Genomic DNA, 22,075 nt, shown 5'->3' on the forward strand with positions numbered 1-22,075 from the left:
GTTCACATTCGTGTGTGTCTCTCTCTCCAGGGAGAGTGGGGAAGCAAACAAATAAACAGGCAACTAGTGAGGACTGATAAAGCTTATGATTAAAATGAAACAAGATGATGACAGTGACTAGGGAAATAGGGGGGATTTCTTAGATTGGATGGCTAAAGACTTCTTGAAAGAAGGGATGTTTAACGCGAGGTCTCCTCTTGGAAGCTAGCTCTACCTTTCCTCCAACAATTGATGTCTATCAAAGCATTCTACATTTTTTTTTTTTTTTGGTGGCTGGCCAGTATGAGGATCTGAACCCTTGATCTTGGTGCTACCAACAGAATGCTCTAACCAACTAAGCTAACCAGCCAGCCCATACTATTTTTAATTTATTGGTTTTTACCTGTGTATTTCTTTCCTACTACACATACATATTTCTTGAGGAAAAGAATTCAGTCTTTTCACTTTGCATCACCCTCTCCTAACATATAGCCTGGAATATAGATGATGCTGAAAACGGCTGCTAAATAAATAATGAATTAATGAAATAAACTAGCTCTCTAATAATGGAGTCAAAAAGGGAAGAGTTAGACAACATGAGAGTTTTCAGGACCAAAGAACACTTAAATTCAGACATATAACAGCTAATGGCCCCAAATTCCACCCCACACACCCCAACTTCAAGAGAGAGAAAACAGATGACAGAGATCATCCAAGCAATTTGACAGAATGTCTGAATCTACTCCTGTCCTCCCCAAATGCTTCTTACGCCTTCATTCTGGCTGTTGTTGGTCTCTGTTTTCTTCACTCCCACAGGTTACTTCAACTTTTTCAGATACTTGATTCCTGGTTCTCTGCTTTTTTTCTCCAAAGCCTGACTTTAGCCTAAATTTGGCTTCTAGATTTAACCACAGCTAATGGAATCTTAGCAATTTTTCTTTGGTAATCACAAGATAATGGAGGGACTTGTTTTTCCCTGTTGTAGGGTTTCAGTTTTGTTTTCTGGTTTATACAAACTAAGAATGACTCTGAGTTATCATACCCAGTCACATCGATGAATCCTGTTCTAAAATTTGGCGTCTCTCTATGCATAGTGTGACAATATAATCTGCTGTCAAAACTGGGAATCTCTTTAAGAATGTTTAAGATAATTCCAGACAACAGTGTAAACCAGGTTTTGTGGTCACCCTCTCTATCCAGCAGTTTCCTAAAGAGCCTTATCTGCAACAATGACTTCTTGCTTGATTTTCTGCTGGCTTGGCCAGGCTGTTCCTTGCTTTGTAACTTCTACTTTGGCTTCATATTTGACCCTCTCAATGCTAAAAGAACTTTCCAGGATTTGTCAGTACTTTGTGTAAAGATTCATATGAAGAAACTCCTAATAAGGGTAATAATAAATAGAGCTAACATTTACAAACCTCTTATAATAAGACAGGCATTATGATAAGCCTTTATATGGTTTATTGAATTCTTTTCATAACCTAGTAAAATTTCCTCCATTTTAGAGATAAAAGAAACTGAGGTTTAAAGAGGTTAATTTACCTAAGGGAAATAGTAAATAAGCTCTGCACTAGTACACACAGAGCTTATACTTAAACCCAGATCTGTCTGCCTGAAAGTGTTCTTGTTCTTAAATATTATAATAAATATATTACCCCTCACTGTAAAAGTCTTTTAATAGAAAAAACATCAATCATTCTGAATAAACTACCCAATGTTTCTTAAGCCTTATATTCATTGTTTTTAACAACTATACTAATATTATTCACATAACACCTGACTAATGGGTCTCCAAAAGTTTGGAGTTGTGCATCCCAACAATAAAGAATTTTGAGTATTTACTCCTCAATAAATGTATGTTTAGAAATTATGTATGTGTACCAATGTAATACTAGATTGTATACACCATATTACAGAAATATGAAATACTCCAAAATAGAAATATGAAATTAAAAGTAAACATGTCTTAATATTTTTCCTCCATCCCAAAGGTTTATCTTAATCACGTCCTAAAAGACCATTCTGGAAACTCATTATCTAAACTAATGCATCTCAAATATTAATGTGCACACGAATCAGCTGGAAATCTTGTTTTTAATGTAGATTTTGATTCAGTATGCTTGGGATAGGCCTATGAATACGTATTTCTAACAGGCTCCCAAATGATGTTAATGCTGCTCACTCATGGATACACATGGAGTAACAAGAATTTAAACAAGAGAGTAATGTTTAGCCAAACATATGCTGCTATTTTCTGGAGGTGAAATAAATACTTGATTCTGAAGTCAACTTTCCATTACCATGGGCAAAACTGAAAAAAACAACTTTTTAAACCATACAATTATACACATTAACCATAACATCAAAGACCTTATCTGAAATGCAGATAATCATCATAACCAAACTGAGAGTATCATAAAAAAACTTATCTGATATTTATGAGAGTTTCATAAAAACAACATCTGATACTAAGGAAACAGATTTTGCTTTCATACACTTCTTTTCTATCATGAAAGACAATGGTGAATGCAAATTAAGAAAATAAGTATAAAGGACAAAACTAATTAAAACATGTATTATAATCTGCTTCCTCCATGAAATCAGTAGGCAGGAAACCTGTGGTTAACTATTATTGGTTAATATTTATATGTATGTTAACAGAATTACAGCAATCTGTTTGTTGGGTTCTTTTTTTTTTTTTTTTTTTAGTTTCTAAATAAATGCAAAATGAGAATGTCCAAAGTATACTATTTTTAAAGCCTATCTTAAATTTACACAGCTTTAAAATATCTAAACAGTTTAAATGTACATGATTCATGCATGAAACTCAAGCAAATTCAGAATATAAGCAAAATCAAATCAGAAAGCATTTTGCTCTTATCGTTAGACTTGCAACTCCCTAACAAAATTCTGAAGTTCCAATACTTTGGGAGAACATTTCACGTTGACTCTCTAGTCACTTCCAACAGTCAAATACACCACACAATAACTAACACATCATACTCGAATTTCGATCATTTACCTTGTCAATCATTTTTCTTGCTTCCACTTCCTCACTGTTGGGATTCTCTAACTCAATGGTATAAGTACCCTTGTCACTTTGATCATCATCATTATCCTTTTCAGAAGTAGAAGTAGTTTGATTTTTTAACATTTTATCCATCTCCTGGCTTGGTCTGTGCCCAAGACTCCCTGAACTTCTTAATAATGCTGTTTGTAGGAAGGGTATTGACATCGATGGCTCCTCTGATTTCTGTTTTAACAATCTCCCATGTAGAACACCATGCCCCCCTCTGTGATGCGCAGAGCTAGTCTGTAAAGACAAAGAAACCACTTTGGCATCTGCTGTTGGAGATTTTTGCTTTTTCAGGTTTTGTATGTGGTGTTGAATAAGTAGTTTCCTGACACAAGATTCCCACACTTTGAGTAAAAGAATACGACCTTCTTTTTCTGGGACTGTCTTCATCAAAGAATGCAATCATAAAAGCAGTTTGACTTACAACAGCTTGGTCTTGATGCTTTTCAGTAGCCTGGGCCTTCTGTAGCTTTTTCTGTTCTGAATGGTGGCGCCTCAAGTGCTCCTCAAGAGTTGCGCGTTTGCTGCAGCGCCTGTGAGCCCCAGCGTTCTCCGAATCGCTCTGTGTCCCATCATCATGTTTATTTCCTGGGCACACACACAAAAACCCGCATAATAGAGAAAGAAAAAATCCCATGTAGAAAATTAGAAGCACATACAAAGTGTCATTTGTTTTGTCCCTCTCTCCCTTTTCAATACAAAGTCATATGTTCTTTTCAGTAACAGGCTCTGCAAACTTCTCTCAATTGCAATGGATACATTCAAATTTTATCAACCAACAATGAGGTCCTTTAGAACCAACTGAATAGGATTGCTTTCCTCCACATTTTAACTTTATAATGATTCATCAATTTCTTAACAGATAAATAAATGATGCTCTATCATCTGTGATAGTTTGTATTCATAATATCAATAAACATTAATTCTGTCTTCAAACCTTACACTTTATTTAACAATCAAAAATTTGACTCTAGCATTACAAAGAAAGAAAACAAGAAAAAGGGTGATATTATGGAAATACTGCTACATAGGAAAAGAGAATACAAATACCATAAAAATATGATGAATCTTAATTTTGGGGGATGTTCAATACTTTCAAAAGTTCAACACACCTTTCCTTTTTAATAAAAAGATTCAAATTTGTAGATTCCACTAATTACTGCAGAATTTTTTCCAAATGTCTTTGTAGCCACGAGACTTTCTGAAAATTTCATTTATGCTTTAAACTCTGGTGGCTTCAAAGAGCTAAATAAAGCATGCTAACGGGCATATCAAGGAAAAGAGTAGTCTATGAAATCCCTACATAAATCTAAGCACCTACTGGGCAAACAGCACGGTGCTAAATATAATCAGATGTCTCCTCCATAAAGCACATAGAGTCAAGTTAAAATATATTTGAATTTCAAAACATCTACTTCCTAACAAAGGTTTTTCTATATTGGAGCAAATAAAAATCACTATGTAGTTACCCTTCATAGTTCTGTTAGGAATTGGATGTGACATTATGAAAATTACTTGATTTTTCACTGATTTAGAATAATCATTACATTAGAAAAAATAATCAAATAATTATTATATTATTATAGTATGAAATTATTAAAAAGTCAAGAGTTATTCTATGCATGTTTTAGATGGAATCACAAATCGGGACTTAAATCAGGGCTTCCTTAGAAGCTATAAATGAATCTAGTCAACCAGACATATTCTGATGCTACCAGGACTAAATCTGACTTCCCCTGCACTACAAATTTTAATGTGAACCCCTCCTGAATAATATGGGACTGAAAAAGATAATAATCAAAAATGAAAGACTTGGGGGGTGGAAGGAGCAAAAGACATGTCTAGGGAAAAAGTTGAGTTTTAATGCTCATAGGTCTGTTCCTAATGAATTTAGAGGTTACAAACTGGTGCTAATAATTTAACACAAGAGGACTGGCTATAAAAACGTGGTACATAAAAGGAGTGAGAAGATTCAGAAGACAGAATGTCAGACAACACAGAAAAGGGTGACATTTTGGAAAAGTAATATGCAAGGGAGTGAATAATACTAAATGAAGGGGGTTGGGAGACCATTCCCATCAAAATGATATTAATACTTATAAAATAATCAATATCATAAAAATCAGATACAACGACAAATCTGAAAATCTTCAAATTGTTAACTATTCAAAAAGTAAAAGTAAAAAGAAAAAGATAATTAATGGAATCCCTGCCTCAGGTAATTAAGTTAAGAATCATGGATAGCAGATAGAAAGCAAAACCCAAATAAAGCCACTAATTCAAATACAAAATTCATAGAAGAGACTGCATTTTACAACCTATATCATGTGGAACTGAATATGTTCAAAAGGAATCCAGTTTGTAAGAGCTGGAAAAAACTAAACTTTAATATTTCCTTAATAGTAAGACCAAATGACCCATATCACATACATAATCACAAATTTTAATGAAATACCATCTTTTACAGAATTTAATTCTTGTCCTAACATAAAATTTGGCACTTAGTGGTGTCAGGCCCTTTCAAGTTTCTTTCCTATAACTTAAAGTTTAACCTCTTATAGATTAGCCATTCTCCTTTTTAGAAAATTATTATCCCTTCTCGTATTTGTCAGTGTTACACAAAGTGGGACATCTTGGATCTGAGCTGCAATTTTCTGTTTTTCCTCAACAAAAACATCACTAGGAAACTTTCCTCACCAAGTTTCTTTCTCTTTTGCGTACTATTAACCATGCCTAAATATGTCAAAGTTCTTTTAATATTTTTTAGGGTAGGTTAGCTGTACCAAGTCAGTAGCTGTGGCCAAAAGAAGCTGCAACTCTCCTAAAGGGTAAAAGTGTATGGGCTTTGTGAACATTATTTTCCTCACTGTCCCAAAGCGCGTGCACTTTACTCTTGTAGGAGCAAGGATTTTGTTTTGTTTTGTTTTGTTTTGCCTACTTTCAATTTTTTGATCTAAACAGTTGTTGAAAGTCTAATTTTTATAAAATTGTAACTAACTGCTATAATTACATTTATTTAGAGTCTGGGCACATACTTTTGATATCCTAAACTGTGAAAAATTGTTATCTAATGATGGTAGCTCTTACTTTTGAGAAAGTCAAATGTCATTCATATGTATGTCCAGAGAAATAAAATAAAATCTATCCTGGATCAAAAATTAGTTACATTCACAACAACATTTTCTTAGATGGCTTGTAAAATGGTCTAAAGGAAAATCCAAACAAAAGAAAGGCTCGAAGCAATAGTACCATACTGAAATATATCTCTATGTATAAATCAACTCTGAAGGAAAATAGTAATTTGATTATACAATTTCTGGTAAAGTTTTTAAATATCTAATCATTAAAGTATAGATACAGTGTGCATGTAGACATTAATGTCTCTATTCGGAATTAGGCTCACAAATGGGCCTTGTTCAAGAGCAGAGAATGTCTTAAAAGGATGACTTAAAGATTACTGCTATTACAGAAAACAGATAATGACTAAAAGTTACAATATAAAAGGGCTTAATAAAGGTATTTTAAAAATTATATCTCTTAAAAGGATCTTTTAGTTCATTTTTAGTATATTTGTTAAGAGTGGTTTAAAAAAAGACTTATTTTTAAATTTTCAAGGTTCATACTGCCTTTCATATTATACTAGGACATCAATATTATTTATCCAATTCATATAAAATGGTCAGTTTACAAATGGGAAGCTTTCATTTGTGAGCTTTAACCTATATATACGTATACAGGTCTCAATTATGTACTAATATTGTCTAATAAAAGATCATGATTACATCTCAAAAGTAAATATGCCTGGTAACTGCTGATGACTATAATTAAATATTGTAATAGGCCCTAACAAAAAATGAATTTGGTAATCACATCAACTCACTATCCTGAAATGTCTTAGAAGCAAACCAGAAATAATTATAAGACTACTATTTCTTCATTACTTGATTAGAATCCTGGGGCATAAGGTATGAGTTAAGCCAGGATCAGTCTTGTCAGTGATAGTGAAGTCATTCATTGTTTATTCTAATTACTGAGTACCTATCACATGCTCAAGTCCCCTATGAAGTATTGGGGATACAAAGTAAATAATATATGGTCTCTGACCTAAAAGAACATTTTTATAAAGCCCATTAATTCCTAATATAGTGACAGATGGTCAGATTATCATGCAATCACAATCTGTTCAAAATCACTTCCTTGATAGATAGCTGTCCAATAAAAATAAGGAGAGCAACACAAATCGATATTCAATTAATTACAAAATAAATTGGCAAAACTAATGGTAAAAAAACTGATCAGCTGATACCTCCAGGTACAGGTATAAAGATTATACTAATTTTGGTCAAATGCTATACTAATAAAGCGTATATAATAACTATTTCACAAATGAACATCCAACTATGATAATGATAGTCTTAATACTGAAAAATTTTTAAATTAAATCAATAAATTCCTAGTAAATATTTTTAAACCAAAAATCTTTGCTTAATGAGTAAATGCTGAGAATGGTCTGAAGCAAACCATCAACAATGTGATTATATTACCCAAGTGGAACTTTTGGCCCATACATGGCTGAAAATGTCTTTCAAAATCTAGATACTGACGTTTTACTAAAAGTATCATAACAGAGAGTAGAACTGAAACTATCTTCTCCTTGAATCAAGAAAATGATAGGAATTGTCTTCTAGGGAATTCCACTGGTGAACTGAATAAACTTTATATTTCCACAAGAAAAAGAAATGTATTTAGTGGTAAATATAAATTCACAAAACCAATGTGGTTTTAGCAAGAAAATGAAAAAAGACTATCTTAAATGAGTAAGCTGGGCATGGGCAATGTGGCTTGCTTTTGTGCTTTAAAATTAAATGTAAACTTTGAAAAAGTAGATGCTTTCTATCATATAATTATCTAACAGTAGTTTGGTAACTGTGAGGGCTGAATTTTCTTTATCACAAAATAGGAAGTTCTGAAATGATCAATTCACTTTACCTTTCAACCTTTTCAAGTACACTGGAACATCACTTTTAATACTTTTGCAATCCTCTTCTGTTCTTTCCCATACCATTTGTGGAGGGTTGTTTTGTGCTAGCCAGTCAGCGACTTTGTTTTCTGGTGCCATCATTCCTGTTTGAATCCCCGGCAAGTCTTGAGTTCCAGGAGAAGACTTCTTTGATTTGTGGCGCTGATCAGAAGTAAATTTTGTCACATGGTCTCTAATAGTTACCTTCCCTGGGGTACTGTCATCAAATTCAATGGTAAATGAAGCATGCCCTGCACCTGCTGTATGGGAACTTGGTGTGTCTTTTGTTGGGATTTCATGAATAGTGCTCTCTGTTATTTGTGATGGTGGCTGAAATTCTTTTGTAGGGATTTCAAAATAACTTGGTTCCCTACAGAAAGGAAAAAGTACTTCTTCATTTGCAGCTGCAGATTGTTCATCAACTTGCTTGGCATCTATGCTGCACCCTAATGAGAAAAATAAGAGAAAATTCAAAATATTTGGGAGCTTCTTGAGGGAGTTTGATAATGGCCATTTGTATTAATCCACGAGAATTAGAAGGCAGACCACAGTCTGGATGAAAAATAAAGACGTTTATGTTATAGGAAAAATGTTACAGGGAATAAAGAATCTTGATTATAAACATGACATTCAATTCCAATAGGAGATGCAAGATAAGCAGTGGCAATGGATAGGACAGGAAAGCAGTTAAGAGATGGGTGCATGGCTAGGTCCATACTTTTCCCAACTTGGATCTAGAAATCATCAAGGTGCAAAAGAACTGAAATCAAATGCAGATGGAGATGCATGTTCAATGTATATATCTACAGTGAAAGAAAAAGCATGAAATTCCTTATCAAGGCAGCAGGATGAAATATCTATAAATGCACGTAGAGCTCCCAAGGAGAACAGGTGCTCAAATGAGTATATGAACATGAAGTAAACATGTGAGCACTGTTCTAGAAGTCATGATTCCACTTACCATTCTTCACCAGTACTTTTAGAATGACACAAATAATATTACTGATGTGTATTCCTTGCAAGTAGGTAGATACATTTTATGAAGACTAAAAGAGTGGTTAAAGATAAAACATGCAGTTTGCTTGCAGCACTGCAATCCAAGCAGCAGTGTAAAAGAAATAAGGTAAAAATAGAAAATTCAGTTGACAGCCAATAACTCCGGAAGAAAATTAGTTTACATTTCTATATAGCAGAATGTGCACAAGTGTCAAAAATCCTTGGAGGAAAGCTGAATCGTAAACCTCAGATTAACAACAAGAGATGGCAGAAGGAGCAAGCAACTCTGGAACACTATCACTATTCTTCTGTTGCCTCAGAAATGAATATGAAGGTATAAAAATAGACACGTTTATAAATAAAATACATAAAAGCATATATAAATGAAAAGGACAACTAAAATGCTTTCTTTTAAGTATGTTATTAGAAAATGCAAATGTAAAAGAAAAAAATTAAATATGAAATGGTTAATGGACACAAAACAACTAGATAGGAAAAAAAAAGTTCTATAGGTGCATAGTCGAAATACACAACTATAATTAACAATAATTTATTGCATGTTATCAAACAGCTAGAAGAGACTGAATGTCCCCATCACAAAGAAATGATTGTTTTGTAATTATGAAAATGCTATTACCTTGATTTGATCATCACACATTTTATACACATACTGAAATATAACTCTGAATCTCACAAATATGTATGACCAATGTTTCAATAAAAAAATGATAAAATAAAAAAATAAATGAACTACCCTGTTGTTGAGGAAGCAAAAGAACCATGTCTATCTATCATCAAGATGGTGAAGAGTGAGTTCAAATGAAATCTATTTCCCTAAAGCTCAAAAATTTAAATAGACTGATAGAAAAGTCATTTACTGACAATTTATTAGGAAGAAAAGGCAATACACGGAGACTAGGTTGTTTACAATAATTTTCTAATTAAGTGAAGTATTTGATCTTTTGAAACATCTTTTCAAATATTAGATCTGGGATTCATCAGGTGTGCTATAACTGATTTCATAAGCGTACTCTGAATATGAAATAATCATAAAACTGTCCCCCTTTAGGTTACAGAAGAACGGGACAGTAATACCCCTGTAATCAAATGTGTGGGCCATGGTATAGAAGACATCAAGCTCCATTTCCACAAAATAGTAATAATAATAATAATAATAATAATAATAAACTGTCAAAATAAATCTAACCTGAAGGCACAGAAAATACCTAACAACAATTTTCAACATAAAAATTATCCTTTTTAAAATCTACTAAGTTTTTCTTACTAATGAAAATAAAAGAATAATACTGGAAACACTCTACATTATCAAAGCAATAATTGTGCATGGTATTTGGAAGAAGAGGCTATAAACACGACTCAATAATCTATAGTCAAATTTTAAAAATTTCTTTACTAAAGAGTTAATGTATCTTTTTCTTAATAATATGTCCACTTGGACATTCAATGTTTACTCTGGAGGCCTGTCACTAAAAATTTCCATGAGAATAATGTATTAACCACTCCTCATACATTAATAAACTCATTAATGTTATTTTTGTTTTTTCAGACAATCGCTGATTTATTTACTGTGTATAATATGTACTGTGCTTGATCAAGTCCATATAGTGTAACTGGTTTTTAAGCATCCCTTTAATATGTATTATTTATATATTTTTGTTTGCTTTGCTCACCCTTCAAGTAACACAGTAATGGTGGGGTGGTAGTTTTCTACTAATACCACTACCTGTATATCCAAATAAAACTGATGTGGCTGAGCTATGAGACAAAAACCGCAAAGAAGCTGGTCCAAGGGTTACAGCATTTACCATCTACTTGCCACTCATGAGTCAGAGAAATAGTTTCTCAATTCTCTTCCCTTGTGAAAAAAAAGTCCACAGTTAATCTTGACTTGCTTTCAACATGTTTTCAGATCATAGCACATTAAAACAGCAGAGATCAACAACTGCATACCACTGTTTTTAAAGTTATTCTCTAAGCTAGTATTACCTTCAAAATCAACTTTACTCAAAGAACTATAAACTTAAGACTTACATAAGTTAACAACTAAGTTACTCAGAAATCAGTTATCTAACAATGTCAAGTAGCACAATAGAGTGGAAAGGTAGCATGTTATGAGCCGATGATCATAACCAGGCAGGCTGGTTTAGTGGAAAGCCGGGACAAGATTTAAAATCAGATAAATCCTGTCTCTATCAGTCTTTAATCTTCATTTTCCTGATCATAAAATGGGAGAAAACACTATCTATGCATAAGATTGTTGTGAAGATTTAGTGAGATGAATATTAAGTGAGACAATACTAGTTAGAACAAAGCCTGGCACAAAGTAAGCATGTAAATAAACATTTCTTTTTGCTATTTATTCAGATTACATGTGGCAAATCTGGAGGGGCCAAAAAAAAAGGGGGGGGGCAGCCCATGGCTCACTCGGGAGAGTGCGGTGCTGATAACACCAAGGCTGTGGGTTCGGATCCTATATAGGGATGGCCGGTTGGCTCACTTGGGAGAGCGTGGTGCTGACAACACCAAGGCAAGGGTTGAGATCCCCTTACCAGTCATCTTTTAGAAAAAAAAAAAAAAAAATCTGGAGGGGCTACAGAAGTAAGAATGAAGGTCAGACATACTGCACTAAGAAGAGTCAAGTGGCAGAGATAAGATGAAACCAGTAGAGAACAGAAAAATGGCCTCAAAAACACAGCAGTCTAGTACCATTCAGTATACAGGGAGCAGCCTTACATACTTCAAAGTCTTCTGAAGACACCACTGTAAGTTATCATAGTTCAATAACTGATATTCATAATGATGATTCTGAGTCACAAAGAAAAAATGTAAGTTATATTCAGTCTTCTCTGCTTCAGAAGGTGGTGATATGGGTGAAACTTAGAAAATGGTTAAACTTTTAAAGAATTGTCAGTTGTGAAAGCAAAGTTTAATCATCTGGAAAATTCATCACATGGAGGTATTCATTTCCCAGAAGATGATAAAAACAGATGAACTATGGTCCTACTACACCTGAGAAGTACCTACCAGAAAAATAATAAGGGGTCTTCCAAATTAATACAGAAAAATAAAGCAGCTTTCTTCTCTCAGAACACGTAATCTGGAATTTATGAATTTAACACTCAGTTCTCTTCAAAACTCATTTTGTTTATACCAAACTAAATTAAATAATATACCAGATATTTGTTTATACTATTATTCCTAATCTGTTACTAACTAGATTGTAAATTTTTTTTTTAATTTTAAAAATGATTTAATAAATGAATATGCAAGAATTAATTCTGTATAATTATATGCAATTGGTCATACTGTGCTTATGTTCTTAAGGTACTGTATGATTATTTGACCTTTCAGAGGACACTTATACATAATCCGCAATAAATGTTCCCTTCATTCTTTTGTACTAAACTAAATGAAATATTTGACTAATTTGAGATGACAAAACTATAATTGTGATGGCTCATTCTGCCTAAGACTTCTACCTAAACAAGCCTATTTAAGCATTTCAAATCATGAAGACTGGAAAACCCCATTTGCTAAAAAGGAGCTACAACTTGAAAGATTCCAAATTAAGTCAGACTGGATTAAAAATCAATGTAAAAAAGTTGCACTTGCCTCTCCAAAATGTATGCAACATTTAAAGTCCTTTATTTGCAACCTAAATTAATATTGAGATTAAGTTAGCAGGTAGAAGAGCATAGCTGTAGCTAAATTAAGGGCAAATTCTCCTTCTTAATAGGACTTAAAATATTCACACAATTGCAGGAGAAATGAATTGCTCTAATGTAAATATTTGCTTGTAGAATTTTTCAGGCTATTTGGAAAGTATTTAGGAAATTCTGGATACTTTGGGGCCCACAGAGAAGGACATAAAAAATTATTAGGGAGCAGATTATCCTTTCTGGAATGTTCACCTTCCATAATAAGTAATAAGTTTTTTAATTCTAAAAACAGGTAACCACAAAGTAAATCACTTTCTGTTTTTACTGAAAGAGTATGCTTAAAGCATAAATTATTAAACTAATTATTTATATTCTATAATTTAAAACATTTAAAAATGTTTAAATTTTTAAAAATACCTTAATTTCAAAATGACCAAATTAAATACATTTGGTATACATTTCAAACATTATTCTAGAGTTTCTACTGGCTTCATAAATTATTTCAGGTTAGTAAACTGTTTCCCTCATCCTATATTTTAAAAAACTGAAAATGATTAATCTGAAAAACTAACATCATATGATATATAAGAAAGCAACTAAGAATCTCATAAGACTATTAATCAACTGTATCTGACAGTGCACCTTAAACCATTTAACACAAGACATAAATCACTTAATTCCTTATTACTGAAAAACAATCCCAAGATTATGAGACAGCTTTTGATCATCTAGAAGAAATGACATTCAATGAGACAGGGCACACAAGCTAAGCCGTTAAGAATTTAGTTTCATTCACACATATGAAATTACTGCTGGATGTTTCACAGTTCAAAACTTATTTTGTTATGCTGAGGTACAAGGGATCAGAATTTTTAATGCCTGTTTGTTTTTGTAGTGTTTGCTTAAATCTTTGCACCCTACGAAGTATATCCTTTTGGAGTGATTGTGTGTGTGTGTGTGTGTGTGTGTGTGTGCGCGCGCGCGCGCGCGTGTGTGTATGTACATGAGTAATGAGTGCTAAAATATTAATTGCTTATGGTTATGAGCATGGGCTCTAGAGTCAGGCTGCCTCAATTTGAATCCCAGCTAGCTGAATGACATTGATAAGTAAATTAACATCACTGTGCCTCAGTTGCCTTATCTATAAAATGGGCAAAATAACAGTAACCACCTTTAGGTTTTGCTGTGAGGATTAAAAGATTAAATACACACAATGCACTTAGAAGAGTGTCTGGATAAAGTAAATACCACTGATGTATTAGCTACTATTATAAATCACGGTTGTCTCGTGTACAAAAATTACATGTATACTTCATTGTATTTTAGAAGTTATGTGTATCAGATTTCAAAAGTTGTTTTGTGTGTGAGGAGAAAGGGCTAAATTTTTAATGGTTAGATAAAAACCACTACCACATTTATTTTCAGAATGTGGCAATAGTTACATTCAGCTGTGTTTTCTTGACCATTTAATTGCTAAATTTCTTTCTCCTCTCTGTACTAGGTGACTAGAGTACACAATGATAGTGTAATATGTGGTACCCGAAGTAAGGAATTTTTATTTAGTTGTAGAGAGAAGGCATACACACAAAATAAGTGAATGAAGTCATGTTAAATATTAGCAATAGACATATACAGATACATTATTTAGAATTTTGTATCATCTGATGTGTGTGTATGGATGTCTGTGGGACAGGAGCAGGCAGAGATGAGCATAATTTATGTGCAGATGCACTGGGACAAAGCACTAAAACAACTGGTAATGGGAAATAAGGCTCACTAGGGAAAGTGGGACAAAATTAGAGAACTTTGACATGTAAGATTTAAAAAGTTTAAAATTTATCTGGCAGGTAAAAGGCAGTCACTGTAGTTTCTTGAAAAAAAAAAAAAGAAAAGAAAGATCAGTTTATATTTTTTACGCAAAATTAACTGTGGGCAGGTTGAAACATTAATTAGGAAGTTCAATTCTGACTCAGTAGGGAAAAATAAAAGGAAACAAAAGTAGGTAATTTATTAGACAGATGAGGGGTAGGGAAGGGAAGACACAAAATTTTTGAATAAAGCAGACATTCTTGATTGCCTTCCAATATCCTTTGCCTGTTCCTCCCTTCTACAAGGACTCCAACATTCTCTGGTATCCAGTCTTCCCTGACACAGCTCAGGTACCTTAGGGTCCACACACACTGCTTCAAGGTGAACACAATTGGTTTAAGGATAATCTCATATGCCTTGCCAAGGAATGGTTCAGAAATAAGCAAGACCCACTCCTGAAACTGTGAGAGGCCAATGAGAAGACTTTTGGGAAAGTTCTTCTTCCAAATTCTGGGAGGCGTTCGGGAAGCAACCTTTGCTCTTTTCTGCTGGATGTGATCAAAGTAGCATGCACTGGTAGGCTGCCTATATGAGTGTGAGGGGAAACTCCCTCAGGATGCAACCACTGTAGACAGACAGCAAGGCTGGGAGACAGAGAAACTAGCCAGCTGACAATACTGCTGAGTTGCTTCATTGAACAACCCTGACAGGGCTCAGATCTGTGAGCCAGTAAATTTCCTTCCTGTTTAGTCTCAGGTAGCATTTCTGTGATTTATTTCTGAAGGCTTGCTAAATAATACAGTTTCTGAGCTTGGGCATGAAGAAAACTGTGCTGGTGACACAAACAAGGAAGCTGTGAAGGAAATTTATTTGTAGAGTTGACAAATTCAGTTTTGGGCACTGTAAGGTCAAATTGATAATGCCAGCTTTCTTAGACTTGTATCCTGGTATAATCAGAACATATCTAAAGAACCAGTGTGCTTATACTCCAGTTAAAAGAATATTTACCTTGTAGAACTAGGGTTAAACGTAGAAAATTGAGAATAGTTCTGATGGAATTTATCCTTGCCTCAGAGTCAGACTTAATCTTCCATACTGATCCCTCATGCCTGTACGTAATTCCTCCAGTTCTGGGTTCTTGTCTATTGTTATTAAAGAAACTGGCAGCTCCATCTTTCTGTTCTGATGTCTTTTGTAAGGTTCTTATGTGACAGACAATTGATACCTCCATTTATTTCCAGGAAATCTTGATTTTCTGTCTTATGAACACTTAGTTCATCACTGACCCACTCCATCAACAAAAGAATATGTTCCTTGACTATAAGTCTGAGAATGTGACCCAGAACGATTTCATCATTCTTGCTTCAGAATTCAGCTAATCTTGCTACTACATGTCAACAAACTGGGCACACTGAGGTTTTAAAGAAGTTGAAATTTCATACCACACTTCTAAACACAGTAGAAATTGCTCACTTAAAAATATGATTATATGCTAAGTGAATCTAATGCAAACACAAAATTAGTCTGGATCTACTATTTTGGTCTAATTAACATTTTAATAAGTATTTTAAAATAACTTAAAATACCCAGTTATGTCATTAATCTATTTTCTAAGTTTTAACCATCTCATAAGCTGGAAAAAATATTTTAAATAAAAGTGCTCTACGAAGATATTGGAATTAATACTTTATGCAACACATACTCAAAATAACAAGGTCATTAAAACATTTACCTATTTTTTAATCAAGTTATAGAGAAGTGGATCATCTCTTTCAGTGCAGAAAGACTTTAGCTTAGATTATAAACGCTGCCCCAAATATCCACTCAATGTTATAGTCGCTAAGATTTCTTTACCTGACGTTCCAGTTTCATGATTTTTTTCTTCAGATTTGCCATTTGACCTGAAAGCTCTTTGTTCATCCACCTCATCATCTCCCCACCACGACGGCTGCCCATACAATGGAGTACCACGGGGCATAGCAGAAGTATCTGGAAAGAGGTGGGAAAAATCTGTCTGAAGCAGATGAAACAGAAAAAAATACACTTTCGCAGAATGCTAAAATGCCTGGTTGATTAATTAAATGAAAAAACAAAGTATAATCTAGATAACTCTAAAGTACTCTATGCTGAATAACAGTATTTGTTTAAGAACTTATACAAGTTGGACATGACTAAATAAATAAAAATTTCAACTGGCTAGTCTCTACATAATGCAACTTGCTATATATCCTAATAGCTTTTTGTTCAGGTGTTAACCAGTTCTTTGGTATATAACTGAACCACTTGTGACAAGTGGCCTTTTACTTGAATATTTAGACAGGAAATGGCCTTTGTAGAACAAGTTTATTGAAACTAGGAAATTATCAACTAGAGAAGAATGAAACCTGTCTGATCAGAAACAGCTCGTTAAAGCTAAATATAAAAGACTAAACAAAAGTAAATTTTGGCACAAGTAGCCCTTTTGTAATTTTTTAAAGCCTAAGGGCATTAAACAGTAAATTTAAACTAGTTAACAGAACTAATAGATTTGTATTTGAGCAAATGTGGTAATGCTTATCAATTTTAAAAAACTGTTTTTGCTTGAATGAGATTATTTACATAAAGCATTTTTTACAGTTCCTAGAACCGGAAATTATATAATGATATTATGATAATGTAGCATTATCAGATTTTTAAAAATCTTTCCTTTTAATTCATTTCAATTGTAACACAGAAGAAAATGCAAAAATGAAATAGTAAAAATACTATTGTAAGGTAAACTACAATTGTAAACTATATTTATTTCCCTCAAATATTTAAACACATTAAGCACACCTACTTACAACTATCATATATAATTATGTGTTTTATAATGCTTTCTAGAAAGCACTGGCCACATTAAAATGTACTCTGAAATCATCGTTACCATAAATTATTTTTATATGGACATGGCCAAGTTTTTGAAGAAAAAGCATGCAATTTCTTCCAAATCAAGTATGAATATGGTATTTTCAAAGAAGTGAGCTTACCCACGGCTTTTTCCTCAGATTTCAGAGCTTCTGTAGCTTTGTGCTGCACCTCTGTAGCACCATCTGTTACCTTTGAATCTATGCTTTTGGCACTTGCAGATTTTGATAATTCTGATTCTGAAGATTTTTGGGACAACTGAAGCTGAATGGTAAACTTCTCATGCTACGAAACATTTAAAAATGGAAATGAAACATCCATGAGTGAAATCAACCCTAGTGGATGGTAGGTTTACAGAAGTAAGTAATAACTTCTACCTTAAGAGCTTCTTCAGGAACCCTCATTTCTCCTCGGACTACAGTGAAAAGATTTGTATGTAAACGGGGCTAAGGAAAAATATAACTTCAAAATTCTGGTAATCGAGCTTAAAACAGTCATCAAATATAATTTAGAAATTGTTCTGTTTCAACAGGTAATTATAGCAGAATTATTATAGTCCCCTTAACAGTTAAATGTTAAAATATGCTGATAAATATAAAAATATTCATTTTTAAATACTAAAAATCTTCAAATCCATTAAGTATTCTAACCTTAGATGATAGTGGCCTTCAAGAAACAAATAACTCGGTAATTAATTGGAGCACAAAGATATTTTCAATTTTCACCAGCAACAATACAGCATGACTACAAGGAAGAAAAAGCACCTGGATCAAATTATATTGACAGCTAATCACAAAAATGTAAAAGGAAATATTTCATCAGTGATTATGATTAACCAACAGCAATCCTGAAGAAATCTGATTACTCAGACTTCATAAACATTCATGAAAATGAAGTTCATTTCTCAAGTGCAAAAGAAATGCTATAAATAGCGTCCTTAGAGCAACCACAACCACCCTTTCCCCTATGAATTGCAATCAGGGTCATATCACATTATCAAACAATTAATTCTATACAGATTAGAACCAAGTGCTGAATATAATGAATCCTTTCATTACTATGCCAAAAAGAACAATGCCTCTGTATATTAAAGAGATTCACTGCAAAGTAGAAGTCACATTTCTCACCATTACTTAACCCTGTAATGAAAGGGCTTTTATGACCATGTACTAAATTCTATTCTTCTTTACCAATTCAGAGCATTCATGACTTCAAGAGTAGAAAGTTGTAACTCCCACGACTACTTGTGGGAAAAGACGGTTACCCAAGCATAAGGGAACCAGTAAACTTATTAATGAGTATTTAGTCTATGTTTCTACTTATTAAAATAATAAAAACTCTCATTCTCCAGGACAGACCACGTCAGGTCACAAATCAAGTCTCAACAAATTTTTAAAAACTGAAATCATTTCAAGTATCTTTTCAAACCACAATGACTCAAACTAATAAGTGAAACTTTGCAAACTATACAAAAACATGGAAATCAAACAACATGCTCCTGAAAGACCTATGGGTCAAAGGACAAGTTAAATCAGTTAAATTAGATTAGTTTTTTTTTTTAAAACTATTGAAAATAAAGGCACATCATACCAAAACCTTGCAAAGGCAGTACTAAGAGGGAATTTTATTACAATAAATGCTTACATCAAAAGAATAGAAAGTTTTCACATATACAACCAAACGTTACACCTCAAAGAACGAGAAAAACAAGAACAATCTGATCCTAAAATTATTAGGCATTAAGAAATAAGAAAGATCACAGCAGAATTAAATGAAATAGAGACCCGCCCCCCCCAAAAAAATGGCACAAAAGATGAACAAAACAAAAAGTTGTTTTTTGGAGAAGATACACAAAATAGACAAATCATTAGCTAGACTTACTAAAAAGGAGAGAAGAACAAAATAACAAAAATCAGCAATGAAAAAAGAGACATTACAACTGATACCAAAGAAATACAAAGACTCTTTAGAGACTATTATGAACAACTATATGCCAACAAATTTGAAAACCTGGAAGAAATAGATCAATTTCTGAACACATACAAACTACCATGACTGAACCAAGAAACTGAACAGACTGATAATGAGCAATGAAATTGAAGCAGTAATCAGCAGCCTCCCAACAAAGCCCAGGACTGGATGGCTTCACTGCCGAATTCAAACCTTTAAAGAAGAATTAATACCAATCCTTTTCAAACTATTCCAAAAAATTGAAACAGGCCATTCTCTCAAACTCATTGCATGGGGCCAGTATCACCCTCATACCAAAATCAGACAGAAAATATTAGCGAAAAGAATACAACAGCAGGGATACAAGGATGGTTCGACATATGCAAATCAGTATATGTGATACACCACATTAACAAAATCAAAGACAAAAATCATTTGATTTTCTCAGTAGACCCAGAAAAAAGCATTTGACAAAATTCAACATCTCTTCATGATAAAGACTCTCAACAAATTAGGTACAAAAGTAAAGTATTTCATCATAATAAAAGTCATATATAACAAACCCACCACTAACATCATCCTGAATGGGAAAGAGCTGAAAGCTTTTCCTTTAAGAACAGGAACAAGACAAGGATGCCCACTGTCGAGACTCCTGTTTAACATAGTATTAGAAGTACCAGCAAGAGCAATCAGGCAAGAGAAAGAAATAAAGGGAATACAAATTGGAAAAGATGAAGTTAAATGTCCCTGTCTGCAGATTACATGATCTTATATATAGAAAAACCTACATACTTTACAAAAAAAAAGAGCTTTATATAAGACTGTGATTGCTATTCTAAATAATCCCTATGCTCAATTTATTCAAGAAATGTTTACCCAAAAGTAGGATCATGGAAACTCACCTGCATATTGGTAATATGCTCTTAGACATTCCCTTTACCTTAATAACAATTAAGGCTAAAAGTAGAGCAAATGTTTAAAGTTTTAGCTATCCCTCAAAGTGTCAGTTATCACTGTGAACCTATCTTTCAAATATCATTTTAAAAATCAAGTCATTAAGTTGTCCCATTAGAGAGATATCAATCACTTACAAGAAATGGGGAAATTTTAAAAACATTTTCCTGGTATTACATAATAAGCTCTTGTTTCTTGGGACAAGATTTCACGTGATAAAAGGTTTCAAAAGGTACTATATCCTCAATTTAGATAAGTATTAATATAATATTCTCTGAAAAACTATATTACTAAAAATAAATGTGACTTTCCTGGTGTTGAACAAACTGATGTCAGATAAATGAGAATACTTGAATAAAATTATTTTATACAAGAAAAAATTGGAAAAATACATTTTTCTAAATTACTTTACATGTGATTTAAAAAAAATATATAAGAAAGCTATCCTTAAAAATTCTCCTTAAAGTATTGCAAAAAAGTTTCTTTTTGGATCTTCTTAATAGGAATATGGAAAATTTCCTTTATTTAACTATGATTAAATATTTATTTAAATATGATCAATTAAATATCATTAAATATGATCAATTATGCTAAATTAGATTCCACACTGTATTAAGAAGGCAGGTCCTAGGAAATTCCAAAGGTTTGAAAAAAGTTAATGGCATTAAACCTTCCAACGAAAATTTTATTTATTTGTTTAATTTTGTCTATACCTTCAGAAAAACATACTGTTTAAACTTTAGCAGATGAACACCTTCCCAACCTGTAGAAGACACTGTTCTATAGGAACATATTTTTCAAACAACCGATTTTAACTTTTTGTATTACTTCATTCTTTTAACCAATAGCCCATCTCCATTAATTTTTAAAATTTAGTTCTTTAAAACTTTGAGAAACATCGTATATTTTTGAAATCTGCAAAGTGTGTTCATGTTTTGTTGTGGGTATCAACTACATTAATCAGGAAAAATCTTAACTTCTCTGAGACAAAAGTCCTTAATTTTTTATGATGTTCACCTCCCCCTTGATCACTTTAGCAGCCATTATCAGGACTGCCCAACAAACGGTGCTACAACAGTGTTCCAAGTACAGATTATTCATGATTTTAAGATACTATGACAATGTTTCTTTACCTTGTTTATAACTGGATTAACCCAATCATTTTGTGGGCCATTATGAAGGTGATAGGCTGTTTACTTAGAATTACTTATGTGATTGGGATGATAAAGAGGGAAGATCTTGAGATTTAAGGTGTTTCAGTAATGTTCAAATAATTTCCCACTAAATGTGTAAACCATACAATATTCTGATGTACCTCCTAGCTCATTAGCGGTTCTTCCTAAGTCTTTTTAACGTAGGCTTCGGTCCTTGGGCCCCTTACCAATCTATACTCACTCTTTTGGTGATCTTGTTCAATCTCAAAGTTTTAAATCTTATTTATACAATGAAAACTCCCATTTTTTTGTCTTTTGCCTATATCTCTCTTCTGGATTCAACTTATACAACAGTACTTCAAAAAGTTCATGGAAAGACTCATAATATCTTTCAATTCTATTTTTCCAAAAACTTTTTAAAGTACCCATGTATATCCAACACGTCCAAAATCAACTTCTCAGACTTCTGCTTCTAGACAAGAGGGAGTAAAAGGAACCAGATTTATCCTCACACCTAAAACAGCCAAGAAATGGGTAAAATATATGAAACAGTGGTTTACATGACAATTGG

General features: G+C 33.1%; 1 protein-coding gene across 11 annotated transcripts in view; it reads right to left on the minus strand.

The window, feature by feature from the left end:
* Window positions 1–22,075, minus strand: part of CEP170 (centrosomal protein 170) — a 131,801-nt gene that overhangs the window by 54,851 nt on the left and 54,875 nt on the right. For 6 of the 11 annotated variants that reach the window (XM_063082760.1, XM_063082758.1, XM_063082757.1 and 3 more), the window contains exons 5-10: window positions 17,824–17,879; window positions 17,569–17,731; window positions 16,415–16,549; window positions 8,045–8,521; window positions 3,480–3,643; window positions 3,002–3,292 (exon numbers count right to left, since the gene is read on the minus strand). In XM_063082760.1, coding sequence (XP_062938830.1) covers window positions 3,002–3,292; window positions 3,480–3,643; window positions 8,045–8,521; window positions 16,415–16,549; window positions 17,569–17,731; window positions 17,824–17,879 — 1,286 coding nt within the window. The remainder of the gene's footprint in view (window positions 1–3,001; window positions 3,293–3,479; window positions 3,644–8,044; window positions 8,522–16,414; window positions 16,550–17,568; window positions 17,732–17,823; window positions 17,880–22,075) is intronic. The other 5 variants (XM_063082765.1, XM_063082764.1, XM_063082763.1 and 2 more) reach the window with 2 other exon arrangements.

The sequence above is a fragment of the Cynocephalus volans genome, chromosome 18 (genome assembly GCF_027409185.1).
Source record: "Cynocephalus volans isolate mCynVol1 chromosome 18, mCynVol1.pri, whole genome shotgun sequence".
NCBI lineage: Eukaryota > Metazoa > Chordata > Mammalia > Dermoptera > Cynocephalidae > Cynocephalus > Cynocephalus volans.